We start from the raw sequence: 14804 nt of genomic DNA, 5'->3' as shown, positions 1-14804 counted from the left end.
GGGCTTGATGAAGTGGGCCCACCGCTCAGGGCACCTGCGAGAGGTGGCACTAATACTTAGCATTTCTGAGTGGCGAGAAATAGGTGACCACATGTGGAATGCATTGAGTATGAGAGGCAAGGAGGGAAAGATGTTGCGGTCCTTGGGTCCGACCTGGCGCATGGTGCTTACCACGCTGACAGCCATGCAAGCTGAACGACAGGTAGCTGCTGCTGCAGGACAGGCCTGGACTGGCTCAGCTACCCCAGTGACATCAGTTCTTGAGCCTCCTGTACAGGGACTCGTGCACCCTGACTGTTCCTCTGCGTCCCAAGTACGTACTGCGGTAGAATCAGGGAATACCGCAGGAGCTCCCCTACTTTATGCCAGCTTTTTGTTGCTACCGCACTCCAACCATTGCAAAAGCAATGGCTGGAAACCGTAATTTATCATTAAAAGGATGACATTTTCTTTTGTCAAAAGACAGCTTTCCCTGAGAGCTGGGAGGACGAGAGAATCAAACACCTGGACGATTTTATTTACATGCTGCGATGAGCAGAAATCCCAAGCCCAGAGACTAGATTCCTGTGAACCCTGCCAGCCCATTTACAAACCTCTCGTTTACTTCTCCTGGGCTGCTGTTTCTGCCATTTTGTGATGGGATGGAAACCTTTTTCCCAAACAAGGCCAAATTGCATTTTTAGCTCTTTCAGTGCTGTCACAGCTCTAGCTCCACTGAAACTGTAATTTTAGTCACAGCAAGCAGAGCCTGTCTGCCAGTGTACAGACAGACTCAACAGACTGAATGGAAAGCGGGATAAGAATAGGAGTGAATAGTGCATGAATTAATGCTACTGCAGCACACCCTCAGGTAATGCTCAGGGTACAGAAGGAGAGATACTTAGACAGCAGGGAGATAACAAAAAATTAAGAGGGCATATGGGGGGACGTTTCCAGGTTTGGGGTTTCTTTTCCCCTAGATAATCTTTCACGTGGCTTGTTCAAAGTGCAAAGTGGCTTGCTGAATGCTATATCTTCTTCTCCTATCCTCATGATAAGTTTGGCAACCAAAAACCATCATACATGTGAAGTGATAAAGTCAAGTACCTAAGTGATCGGAAATGACTGTTTAAATTAGAGCAAGAGCTGCAATTTGGAAAAGGAAAAGAGATGTACCCTTGGGAACACAATGATGATTTCTGCCCTATTAAAATCCTAGAAAATGAAGTAGTGCAGATGAGCCAAGAGCTATTTTGGGGGCGGGAGAAGGAAGGGAAGGGAAGGGAAGGGAAGGGAAGGGAAGGGAAGGGAAGGGAAGGGAAGGGAAGGGAAGGGAAGGGAAGGGAAGGGAAGGGAAGGGAAGGGAAGGGAAGGGAAGGGAAGGGAAGGGAAGGGAAGGGAAGGGAAGGGAAGGGAAGGGAAGGGAAGGGAAGGGAAGGGAAGGGAAGGGAAGGGAAGGGAAGGGAAGGGAAGGGAAGGGAAGGGAAGGGAAGGGAAGGGAAGGGAAGGGAAGGGAAGGGAAGGGAAGGGAAGGGAAGGGAAGGGAAGGGAAGAAAACCATCAGCAAAACTGAAAGCTCGACTGAAGGACCAGAGGCTCTGGAAGGGGCAGTACTGGCAATGCTGTTCCTCTGCACAGAGAGAAATGCTACATCACAGCTTGGTCTCTAGAGCCACAGTAGACAAGTTCTCAGTGGCACATCTTCCTTCTCTTGCTCCAGTCGCTGTTTGCAGTCAGTGGGAGAGGCACATGAGGGGCAGTAAGGGATGGAGTGAAATAAATGGGTCCATGGCCACACTTAGGAGAGTGCACTGTTCCCTCTTGGTTTTTGTTAGTGGTGCTCCTAGAGCAGGGTCTCTTCCTACACCATTTCCACAGTCAGGTTTTCTTCTGAATGGTGCCCCTTTGCCAGCACATGCCAGTGAAATGAGTGGCAGTAGCTCTCTCTCTGCAATATACTCTGCTTATTCTGTGCTTGGGGGAGAAGGTACTCCCTGTGCATTTCCAGTCTCTATCCCAAATACAGAGAGGATCTCACAGCCAGGATGCAGAAGTGTGAAGCAGACTTGATCAACTTTATGCAGTTACCTGAGCCAGAAGATGTGACAACAGTGGTTTTCATCTCCAAGACAGAGCAGTTCAGCAACAAGATACTGAATTTTGTAACTTTGTTGGGGGATTCTCACTTCAAGTTAAGCTGAGACTATTTAATTGACAACTGTAGGTACACACATATGACTCAAAAAAGGTTTCAGGATATTTATCTACAAACCAAAAACTGGGCTAAAAAAGAGAATCTGACTTTTTTCTCTATTTTATTTTTTAAGTATAAGGAAAATCCAAAACTTTCAGTATTGCAGGCAACTTACACTGATTACAAAACAAAAGAATATTGTTAAACTCCTAGACCACAAATGGCTGCTCCAGCTAAAGCTGCTCTTAAATTGCAGGTGTACTTTCTGACAGAATGTGGCCTAAAGGTCTCAGGCACCCAGGGAAAAGGATGAATACAACAGCCCAATTTTCTTAGAAGTCTTTCTGCTAATTCTGTGATTAGGGAAGAATAACTCTCAAGTAAATCACAGATAATGACAGGCATTGATGCAGTTAAAAATTTCTACTTTGGTGTACAAAAGTAAACCATTAATAATCAGAGTTCCCCACAGTTACAAATGCCATTAACTGGCTCTCACACCTGCTGTTTGAAGGGGAGAGATGACATTGAGCTTGCAGGGTAGGGAAGAACGAGCATTTACCAGGTGGGTCAAAGAGGAAAAACTTTAAATAAGAAGACCTCTAGTGAAAGCACCAATTGAGAAGTGTCCTTGCTGCATCCTGCCTTTTTTAAAATGCCAGTCAGATGGCAGTTGCAGTCATTCCTAACTTGGGATCTTCTTCAAAAAGGAAATTTATTCCAGATCAGTGTTTCTTGCACTGTCTGGTCTGCATTTAGGCAGCAAGCAGATGCAGAAAAATTAAAATGAGAAAACCCAGATCATCTGCTGCCAAAATACGTCAGCCTTCCCAGGGGCTGGGAAGACAAGCAGAAGCAAGCTGGCAGGCCAAGAGAGGAACACTTCAGCTCCCAGGACTGAGGAGAGATGGAGCCTCCTGAGCACACGGCCTTCTCTGTTTGCTTCCACTGTGATGATGGGAACAGCATACATCTGTATGTACTCTTGATAAAGAAACAGCACTGCACCTCCAAGGAAGTCCATTCCTCCCTGATGGGAGCAACTGTGCAGAGCCCCAAACACAAGGACACATCCTGCAATACAGGACCAAGCATCCCTATTTTGGAAGGCAGGCTTCCACTACCTTTGAGGCATTACTAAGCTTTGCAGAGGCAACTTCATAAGGCTACATTCATCAAAGAATTTAACTTCCTGTTCAAGCATTGCCATTACAGTGGTTTCACTTGGCTGTGTATCATGTGCTGTGGAGGGAGGAGGAAAGTAGTGTAAGCAACTGAAAGTGCAGCCTGGCCCCACAGGGAAGGCAGGCTGGCGGTGTGGGGCCCTGGGAGACGTAGCAGTGCCTGGAGGGGGTGGGGACAAGGCATTGGGCCCACCATTAGCACCATGCTCCTGGGGATCCTCGTGGTGCTCTGCTTCATCCCTGCTGCTGATGTAACAGGTAACAAACCCCCCCACAGCTCAATCCTTTCCACTATTTTTCCTCACTTTGATCATCGGGGGGAGAAATTAATTGCATTAATTTTGCACAAGTTATACTGTGTTTGGGTGAAAGGGGAGAGACAGAGCATACTGCTATAGCTGCACATGGATGAACTTGAGATAACTAAGTGGCAGATTTTTTTTCATGCACCAAGTATGTCCCCAAGATAAGACCTGGGAACCTTCTTTTAGCTTGGTCTCTTTAGATGCATTTGGAAATTGCATGCACAGCTAGGGGAGGGTTTATTTCACCTTCCCCCATGGGCTTTACAAATTTTGCTCACAGGTGACTTTTCTGGGGGAACAAGAAAACTCCCAGTGCTGATCAGACATGGTGCCAGTGCCTCTCTTGGGGCAGCGTCTCCACCATCCCCAAGTCTACTGTGTGAAGCTCCAGGTCCCACTATGGCCTGGATCAGTGTGATGGGCTGCAGAGCTGAACCCACCCACAGTCTCACAGAACTAGCAAATAAATGGACCAAAAGCAGAGCTGCTTGCTGAGCTCAAAGATGGGAGGACGAGAATTGCTGAATTTCTGACTTTTGCCCTGTTTGGTAGTTTAGCTTCTTTCTGAAGAGATGTTCAACAACAAAAAGAGTATTTTTGATTCTGAAATCCTGAGTCTTAGTGTATATTTCTGAATCTCCAGCTGTTGTGGCTGAGAGCATTTTGTGTTGGTGTTGTGCTCATGCGGTGTCCGTATGTTCAGAGTTAACATGTTTTTCCAAATGGGTACATCAAAATGCAAAGCAAGGCAAAGACTGAGGGCTCGTGCTAGGGTAATCTTCAGACAGACAATTTGCAAACTGCTGGCCTGTGAACTGTTGTGACTGGGTCTTCTCCAAATATCAGTTTTTTGTATTGTACTGAGAAGCTACAGATAGGAACAAAAATCTCTGTTCCAGTACAAAACTTCTCAGATATTGAACGTCTTTAAGGAGTTGCTTAAAAAAAAATCTCTATTCCAGTACAATTTAATCTATTTTTTTTCCTTATTTCTGCCTCATTTTTCTATAATTCTTTTCCTTAGTGAGGCATTGTAATTTGCAAGACACCATGATATACATGCTGTAAGAGACCATAGATTTTTTTCTTCCTTGTCCTTTTCCAGTGTTTATAATTCTGTATTTGCAATATCATAACTATTTCCACAGCAGGTCCCTGGGCTGTCAGAGAAGACACTGGTTCTGGAGGGGCTAAGTATCAGCAGTGGGCTAACAGTTTTAAAAACATTTCCATGAGGCGTGAACAGCTTTAAAGCATCTCTTTTGAATTGCAACAAAATATAATGTGTGGCTTTCAGACACAGGGGTTATGCTATGACTCCATAGACATTTATACACTTGCTTTGCATGAAGAACTTGAGTTTCTCCAATAGCTTCAATGAGGCTGTTCAGCTGCTTAAAGAGAAGCACATGAGGTCACCTGCTTCTCGGGGCTCTCATCGTTTTCCCGTATCTTTCCTCCACCTCTTCATTTCGATAGAGATGATTGATCCTTTGGCAGACAGAAAACATTAAGGCAGGTCAAAACCTGGCAGAACTTCCTCAATCACAAAGTGTACTGTAGGCCTCAGGTATTTTGTTTTGGAGCAGACAACAGAATTTGTCCAGTGGTGCTGTTTCTATGCTGTATCAGTGAGTGCTGCAGCTTGAGTCTAAATTACGGAGAGGGACTTAATATCGGTTTCTTCACTTCCCTTTTGCAGAAACACTAATGTTTACAAAGTTTGCCTTCCCCACTTTTTTGTTGGCTAAATAATTATTGCTATAGTCTGTCAGAGAGGCAGCTAGATCAAGTTGCCTGTCCCATGTATTTTTTGAAATAAGTAAAGAAATAAGTTCTCACTGCAGTGTACCACAAAACACCTCATCTTTTTATTACCTGCATAATCTTCTGGCTTATGGTGTCTGGGTGTTAAAATCAACCTCAACCACTGAGGTTACCATAATGCAGAAGATGTATGAGGCAAGGTTAGCTGAGATTAGGATGACATCAATGAATTCTTCTTTAAAAAAAATAATCACAAGCTTACAAGAAAAACCCCTGTGCTCACACTGGGTTTGAGTAAAGCAGGAGTGTCACCTGGGCTTCTGTAGTACTGGGCTTCCTAGAGGACATGCACCAAAGGAGAAAATACTAGCAGAAAGCAAGTCTGTAACAGCTACCAGAGGCAGATCCCTCCAGCTGCACATAATACACATAGCTGGGTGCCCTAATACCAAAGTAAAAGAGGAAGACCCCGGTAGCTGAGAAGGAAGAGTAAATGTAATTGAGCATCAGGCCATCAGCAGCAGAAATAGAACAGCTGTGTTTGTAACATAGCTGTGTGTCTTTCTGTCGGTGGATTAATTAAACTCCTTTTGGGTTTTAAGTCCGTCAGGGATTTCAGTGGGATGTTTCTTTACTGTGCTTCTAGAAATCCCAACTTATCCCTGGTTGCTTGCTCTGGCAAATAGCTCCTTGAAGTCAACTGGCATGGAAAAGAAAGAAAGAAAGAAGAGTACAAAATATTTTTAGCAGAATATTTTTTCCAATAGCTGATGATGATTCATGGAATGTTCTGGAAAAAAAAACCTCAAAATAGTTATTTTCCGTACTTTGTCGTCTCTATTTCACTTTCTTGGCAAATAAGAAAGAAAGAAAAAAAAAAGTCAATGAAGTTTTTCTTGCATCAGGTGTCCATGATCAGAGAGTCAGTATTTGATAGCGGATGGCAATTTTTATTTTCCTGATGCAAAAAAGCCTCACGTGATTATAACAAATGTCTGGCATGGCAAAGAAGGTACAAAAAAACTTCAAAAACATTTAGAGATCTTATACACTATTGCACATAAATCCTAAGAGCCTGAGAAAGCTTGCAGCCAGTGCACACTGAGTTAAAAGATTTTACATTTTTAGACTTCCCAGCTTTTTGAAACTGTAGACAATGATTTTTCATAACTGCCATTTTCTTGGCTGGGTAAGGCCCAAGATACAGATGTTGATTATGATGCAGCATGCCTGAACACAGCTCTGGAAATGGCAATCATAACCTATTTAGGGGAAAGCAGACACTAATGGAAACATATACTAAATGTTTCAGAGTTTCACCATTTTAACAAAGCCAAAGCGACACTTATGAGAAAAACTCTCCGTGAAGGCAAAAGCAGCCTCAGCCCATGTTTGCTCAGAATGGTCCAGATCCTACTAAGAATATAATCGAATCCTATTCAGATCACAAGTGAAGTAAAGGATGTTTGGCCTTACTTTGTTTTCCCTGTGAAACTAATACACATTTTGACATGACTGACTTTCTTAAATTAAAAAAGGAATCCAAGCCTGGAGGAGGAGGAGGATGAAGCAGGGCCTGTGGGGTACACCTGCCTTGCCCCTGCTGGCGCTGCAGCCCAACCAATGTGTGCTAATTAGTTCCTATAAATGAAAACCAGAAGATCTCCCTCAATAAATTTTGATTTGAACTAGTAGAATCATTTTGCTAAAACGGTTTTGGGTGCTTGGCTTAAATCATGTAGGAGCAATCTTGGCTTAATGATGCACAAATAAACTTTTTCCCACTGCTCAGCCATCCTGCATCCCAACACCAGCAATATGGGACTGGGTTATCAACACCCAGCCTGCACGCCAAGGCAAACAGACTGGGCCATAAATCGAAAAGGTGGAAATAAGTTGAAGGAACTCATTTTTTTAGGTGGGTGCATCAAAAGAGATTGGTTGCCAACTAGCACAATATCATGGAATGTACATAAATAGTCCAAAGCTGTAGCTCAATAGTGGAGTTCAAGGCATGAAGGAATCAAGGTACATCAGGAATCCAGATTAGCTGACAACAGTAAAAGGTGGGGGTAAGTCATTGGGGTCTGCAGGTTAGTCTAAACAACATTTGAATGTGTTCCCTCAGAGATGGTATTTTCAGTGTTCTTTGTCTTTCCTCTGGCCATAGAAAAAATCTGATCAAGCTGAGCAAAAAACATCCATTAGCTTTTTGTAAATACTTGCAGTGAAAAACAAGCAAATGTTCTTTCTGAAGTGTATTGGTGCTCCAGAAAAGGTCTCTTCTGATGGTGTTTGCAGTCCCTCTAACAATCAGGGTTTAGTGGTAGGTACTACTGCATGGCAAATCAGGAAAAAAACCTCTGTCTTCAGCTAAATATGTATAACTCTGCTGTGCTGAATGTAGGACAAGTCTACTGCAGACTTGCTTATTGCCACTTAGGGCAAAGATCAATTTTCTGGCCAACAAAAATATGATCAAATCCCTTGTCTAAAGGGGTGGAATCTAAACCTCACCCCTTACTAGAATGCCTTATAAGCCTATGTGAGAGCTTTTGTCGGAAAATGCTGATTCGATGAAACTGAAATGTTTTGCTGAAATGTCTTCATTTCGATGAAAATTCACCACAGGCAGCACCTCAAGTAGAAACCTCCATTGTCTCTTATTAATTTGCCTCTCAGTTCCAGGATTCCAAGATCCATGTCTCTTTTTGCTGGGAAGCCTGGAAACACTCATCCTTCAGCAAAACAAAAAGTTTCACAGTGTTTGGACTCCCTGCAAACATGGGATTTCAGAGCTGTGATGAGGTCTACTTCACACCCTCCCCACATGCTAACTATGCTGAACAAAGATGCATGAGGAAGACAGATGACAATCTTTCTTTGTTAAAGATGAGGCAGTAGAGCATTCCATGTCTCATGTCTTCCTGCTCTCATGAGAAGAAAGCTAGTAAACAAGACTCAAGTGAGAAAATGAACAACTTCAGTAGTTTCATGGGTTGGGCTAGTTACCCAGAGAACCTGCTAGACATGGATTGTTTTTACTGCCCACACCTCACCACTAGTCCTGGCCATCTCATGCTTCTCTCTGCGTTTGCTTTACTCCCCAGATTGTGTTCATCCCAAAGGTGTATCCTACTCAGGAGTCTGGGATACTTCATCTTCTTGCGCAGGTGTGAACACACCAAATGTAACTACTTGGTCCTAAATATTGTTAAAAACAGTGAAACACTTGTTTTCTGGGCATTCTGGATGTGGCCTCCTTCCTACTCCATTTCCCCTACTAGCCTTTTTAAAGTCTCATCACATGGTTTAAGTGGAAAGAACATGGGTATTGCAGCAGCATTTGAGGACAAGAGATGTAACTGTCATTCTCACAACCACAGCGATTCTGTGATCTGTAAAAGACAACTGAGACCTCATGTGAAATGAGCTTTCATGAAGCCTTATGCAGTCATATACATGCATAGAAGGGCTGTCCTTAGCTCTGGCAAGTTCCCAGCTTAAAAGCCAAAACTCCCTTCTTACTTACGGGTCATCATTTGGAGTAGTGTCTCGTTTGTACAGGATGAGTTTTCTTGGAAGAAGTTGTCTTTCTGCATAGTCTTTGCTGTGTTTTATTGTTTGGCAGATGGTAGCACAGAGGTCTTCATGTCAGAAAACATTTCCTGTTTGTGTATCAGCCCAGTCAATTCAAATTCAATTATACCTTTGTGTCACATGTTTTTTTGCAGGCCATTCAAGTGCTAAGTGCCAATGCAGTGTCAAATTAGACAGCTCCTGAGTCCTTTGAGAGATCAAAGATCTAATACAGTGGCTAGCCAGAGAAACTACTTATTTTACATTAAAATGATAGCAGTTCATGCTTTTAGTGCCCATTGTCCACCATCCAAACCCTTGAAATAGTTCAGCAAATTCTACCTGCAAACTCTTCAAGTCTGTCCTTGGATTAAAAAGCAAATGTATAAATAATATCGTCTCATCTGTCTGCTTAACTAAGCATTTCATTCACAGTGTTTTCACTCCACAATACCCCCTGGGAATCTGTTTGCCAAGGAAAGGATAGACTACTGTGGCCTTACATAGATACACATTCAGAGTAGCATTCTGAGCCCTGATGTTAAATCTTAATCACATGGGCAACTTTCTGTACTAGTGTTCTGACTCTGAAGAAGAACACTCTTGACCTCACAGACTCCCCTACTGACTATGTAATTATTTATATAGAGAGGGATTGCTGCAACAAGAGCTCCTGTGAGAAACTGCTTCTGCAGCTTGGTGGTTACATACTGGGAGTGTCAGCAGGGAGAGGAGATACGGAAAGGAGTCATATGGGAGGATGTGTGGTTCTGAAGTCTCATACTGTATTTTATAAACAAGTGTTTTTCTCACTCTCTCCCTCCCTTCCAGAAAACAAGATTTTAGTGGCGCAGCACCCTTTGCTCGTTGTAGCTAACAGAACTGCAACTTTAGTCTGCAACTACACATACAATGGAACAGGGAAGGAATTTCGAGCTTCTCTGCACAAAGGAACAAACAGTGCAGTTGAAGTTTGCTTTATTTCATGGAACACAACCAAAATCAGCAGTAATTCAAATAAAGAATTCAACTGCCAGGGAATTCACGATAAAGACAAAGTTATCTTCAACCTTTGGAATATGAGTGCCAGCCAAACTGACATCTACTTTTGCAAAATTGAGGCCATGTATCCACCCCCATATGTCTACAATGAGAAGAGCAACGGGACTGTCATTCATGTAAAAGGTAAGCTGGAAAGTCTCTGTGGGCCAGTATCCTCCCTATATGCACGCCCTACATGATGGTTTGAGGTGGTTTGTTTCCTTAAAAAAAAAAAAAAAGGTTGGGTTGCCTGGTAAAACTACATTGCTGCTCCTGATGTCCTGAAGAAGACATTTTAAAATGATGATTAATACAAATGGGGCATTGGGGAACAAGGAGTAACAGGGATTGAGGTTTTTGCTTCACATACTTAAAGTTTTCTTTGTTCTTTTCCTTAAAGAGACACCCATCCAACTACAAGAGCCTCAGTCTTCAATGCCTTTGTGGATTATGGTGGCAGTGACTGGAGTTCTTGCTTTCTACAGTATGCTAATAACCATGTTTTTTATTAACTACTGGGTAAGAAAATACTGTTTTCCTTTGTTCTAATGCTCATTGTTCCCAGTTCATTTCCCAGGCTATACTTACCGTGTTTACCACAAACTCACTGGTACCCCTCACTTCAGAATCACGGTCCTTCTTCACCCTAGCTATACATGCACACCCACGCTATGCACCAAAAGAGCTGAAAGACCAGGTGGGCAGCCAGGCTGCTGCCTCAGAGTCCTAAGGCAAACAGAAATGCCACAGTGTTGGCAGTGCCCTGCACACCACCAATACTGGGACACTGTCTCTACCTCTACCAATTCTCCCTGTCGAGGAAGTCTAACACTACAAGCATTCCCAGCAAACCTCTTTGAGACTATACTGACAGAAGGAGCTCACCTACATTAAAATAATCTTTAGGGAGCTGTCAGTTGGCCCAAGACCATGTGTAATGATGTTTTCTGCCTACCCTGCAATCCCCTCAAGTACCCACTATTTCTGGCAGCTTGACTGCAAGGGAATAGGAGCACTGCAATCCCAGTAGTTCCTTAGCTGCTTCTCTGTGTTAACCCTAGGAAAGCTGAGACAGTCTTATAGCTCAATGTTTTTGTTTTCTAATCACTTTGGTGAGTTGGCTGGCCATTTCTGCATCATTTCTGAATGCTGGAGCAAAGAGAGAGGTATCAAGCAGAGACATCTCCCTAGGCAAGGCTTGGGGTTGTGATCTCCCAGAGCTAATTTATGCTGCTTAGTCCAGGTGGGAAAGGCTTGAACATGACTGTAGAGACCTCTGTTCCTTCCACTATGCCTCTCCCCTGCATCTTTGTTGTTAAATAGTGATTTTCATCACGCTATGAGGTAGCCTGTACTCAGGGCCAGAGTCTTTGACAGGTTGAATGTTGCCCGTACACAGAAAGCCACAGTCACTGCAAGCTGAAGTTTGAGAGCTGCTAAGTGTTAATTCACAAAAATACACTTACTCAATATATGGCTGTTCCTAATGGAAAACAATCAAACGGGGCACTGCTGTCAGAAAACACCAAGGCTGGTTAAGTGGCCCCTCTTTGTGCCTTACTGTAGAGGCTGAATCCTAGGAGAGCTGAGAGGATTACAGCAAACAGCTGCTGGTGTTACAGTGCTGTGCTACAGTGGCTGTGCCCTGATGAGATACCATAGCTTCAAATCCATCATTTACAATCTGAACCATTTTCTCTCTGCTATATTTGTTTGGTACCTAGTGGCTACACACTTTGCTACAAACATGTCTGCCCACAGCAAGAGTGACAAGGCTGCATTGCACCGTGTGCCGTTTGCTGCATCAGTTTTTATCTGCTGTTATCACTGCTGGTGGTATTCTCCTGACAGTGTGTACACAGAGTGTGGATGTATTTAGAGTGCTGTTGAATGTAAATACAGCTTCCTAGAAGACGCTGTGAATTGTAAAAAATGGTCTTAAAATATGATACTCGACAGCCGTGGCAAGCCTATTTCACTTGAGTTCCTGAAAGCTGCTAAAGATTTGTCTATTTTCATACAGCTCTGCCTTCCCTAGGGGAAAACTGCTTTCCTCTCCAAAAGAAGCAGTCTTTGATCCTAAACCAGTCCAGCATTCATTCATGCTAGCAAAACATCTTTCTCCCATGCAAAATTACCTTTTAGGTGAATTAAAAACCCTACATTACAGAGACAAATGCACACTGTTAAATCTGTTGTGTCTTTTTTACATGCAACAACTGCACTGCATGGCTTAAGCAGTATGCAATTTATATTCAACATCTTGCATATATGTAACATTAATATAAAAAAGCTTACTATGTTTCATAGTAACTGCACCTCTCTGCATGTACAACATAATTCACCCATTAGATTTTCTAATGCAAACCTCCTCCAATTCCACAGCATCACAAGTACACTGCAGCATTTGCAAATATTTATGTACACAGGAAGGAAATTTCAGTAAAAAGAAGACTGCAATAGAAGCTACAATCAGGATTAAGGAGAAAGCATGGGACCACTTTACCTAGCCCCTGATCAATAAAGCCTTAAGCTACACAAAAACACCAGCATTGTACTATAGCCTGCGGCAGTCGGAGGTTCAGTCCTCTAATTGAAGCCACAAACTTCCTCTGGGCTTCTAGGCAAATTATTTCACCTGTCTTCGGCTACTCTTATTTCTGAAAGAGACGATGCCTCCCTTGTCTCACAGGGGCATAATAAAGCAGGAATTCAGCAGTGGACATGAGGTTTTTGAAGCCCACATAGTGAGAAAAGTCAGACTAACATCAGGTCTGATTCTTTTGCCCCTTGAAGGAAGGCTCAGAACAACATACATGTCGTGTTGTGCTGTAAGTGGTAGGCAAACCATGTTACTCGTAGCCTGGGGTGCTTTTATCCCGCTCTTACGATGAGTTAAGCTAATTTCTTTTTTCTTCTTAATAAATGAGGACAGCCATCACTGCCTAGACTGTATTGCCTCTGCTGAGTCACTCCACAGCTGAGAATTAATGGTGAGAGGCATCAGTTTGTATCTGTGGTTTGCAGCATTCCTTTACCTGGGGAACTAACACTGTAAATCTCTCAGCAGATAAACTGGAGATTTATATTCAGGTTGGGCAAATTCCATAGATTATTTTATGAGGACATGTGTTTTAATTCTTCTCTAAATGTACTTAAACCTGAGGCTGCCTTACAAATATTCCTGCTTCCCTGCAGCGGGGCCAGGGACAGAACTCTCAGCAGTTAATATGAGACTTGGGTGAGACAATTTGTTAATTCAAAGAAGGAAAAATTAATCAAATCCATTATTAACTTTTCTCAGGTCTTATTAAAAGTCAAAATCCCTCTGCTCAAAGGATCTTTCTTCTCCCTTATTGAACGTTCACCCCAGGCAGGACAGACTAATGTGGAAATGTTTTCACACCCCTCTTCCCACTTTTCCCACAGCAAAAATCCAAAAAGAATGTGTACCATCAGAGTGACTACATGAACATGACTCCCCGGCACCCACCACACCAAAAGAACAAGGGTTACCCATCCTATGCGCCAACACGAGACTACACTGCATACCGGTCCTGGCAGCCGTGATGGCCACCAGCTGGCCCACCAGTAGCCCTGTGTGCTTCTAAGCAGTCACTTGCTCTTGGACATGGAAGGACAGCCTCTCATTTTCTCATTGTGTCTGTTGTTACTGGTCATGGATACCTACATCATAGCAAGTATTGGCTACACTTTGATATTATACCAAAAGAAAAAAACAAACAAACATAAGGGGGGGGAGGAGGGGAGAGTGGAAAAGGATTGTTCTCCTTGACAGCTGAAATGAGATAGAACTTGTGTTGAAGGTTGTCCGTGGGTAAGACAAAAGATGTCATCAGACCTCAGAGCTGGTCTCCTCCTAAAACTTCTGGTTTTGCTCAGCTGTTGGGAGAACCAGAACTTCTGACCTTTCCCAATAACTGCTGCCTTAGATTTAACTCTTAATTTCTTTTCCTGTATGTCTAATTCTCAGAAACCCTTGTTGCTCTTATATATAGAAAAATTAAAATAATAATAATTTCTTCTCTACAAGATCAGGGCACAATTTCAAGTTCAAAACACATGCTTGAAAGAAAGAGAGAAAAGTCAACCTGAAGGCATCTAAGCTATTAGGCTATGGTGCAAATGGGCCATCAGGACAAATCAAGATAATAGAAAACTACTAAACCTTCAATATATGAGTCCTTAGGTTGGACATTTTGTAAATGTTCATAAGGCCATTTGTAGTCATGACCAAGTAACTCCACAGAGTGAGAAAGTAATCAACCTGAAGACAAGATCAAGACAAGTGGGAGAGGAAGAAAGATCAATTGCCATCATGAAGAGCCCTGTTTCTGTTCTTTTGCCTCCTACAGGGAACACAAAGTCATATGGGAAGCATTAGAAGACAGAGAGGTCAGAGTTTAAGGAGAGCTTTATTCTCATTTTTGAATGTTTGTTTCAATTCAAAACACACTCTGCTGAGTCCTGAAAATTCATGCACATCTTCTGGCACCTAGGTTGTACCAGGGGTCTTTCAAAAATCCAGGTCTGGTTATGAGCAAGTAAGGTTTGCTTGAATTATTTTCCCATCTGCACACAAGTTTTGGAGTGTAAGAGGGTCCTTCATTACCAGCTTTGTGAACAGGACTTACAAGTGCTCAGCTGCAAGCAGGGACTGCTCTGGGCACTTTGAGGAACTTTGTGTTGATTAGAGGTTATGTTTCCATCTAAAGATGTTCTTCAGGACTGCTC

General features: G+C 42.9%; 1 protein-coding gene across 1 annotated transcript; it reads left to right on the top strand.

The window, feature by feature from the left end:
* Positions 1-3501: 3501 nt before the first annotated feature.
* Positions 3502-13619, top strand: CD28 (CD28 molecule; the record flags this gene model as incomplete). The annotated part of the gene is made up of 4 exons (XM_084264349.1): positions 3502-3615; positions 9840-10193; positions 10450-10568; positions 13479-13619. Exons 1-4 carry the CDS (start codon positions 3561-3563, stop codon positions 13617-13619), a joined length of 669 nt encoding a protein of 222 aa, XP_084120475.1. The 5' UTR covers positions 3502-3560.
* Positions 13620-14804: the final 1185 nt, after the last annotated feature.

The sequence above is a fragment of the Gallinula chloropus genome (assembly GCF_964237585.1).
Source record: "Gallinula chloropus genome assembly, chromosome: 5".
Classification (NCBI taxonomy): Eukaryota; Metazoa; Chordata; class Aves; order Gruiformes; family Rallidae; genus Gallinula; species Gallinula chloropus.
This window is presented reverse-complemented; position numbering and strand designations above follow the sequence as displayed.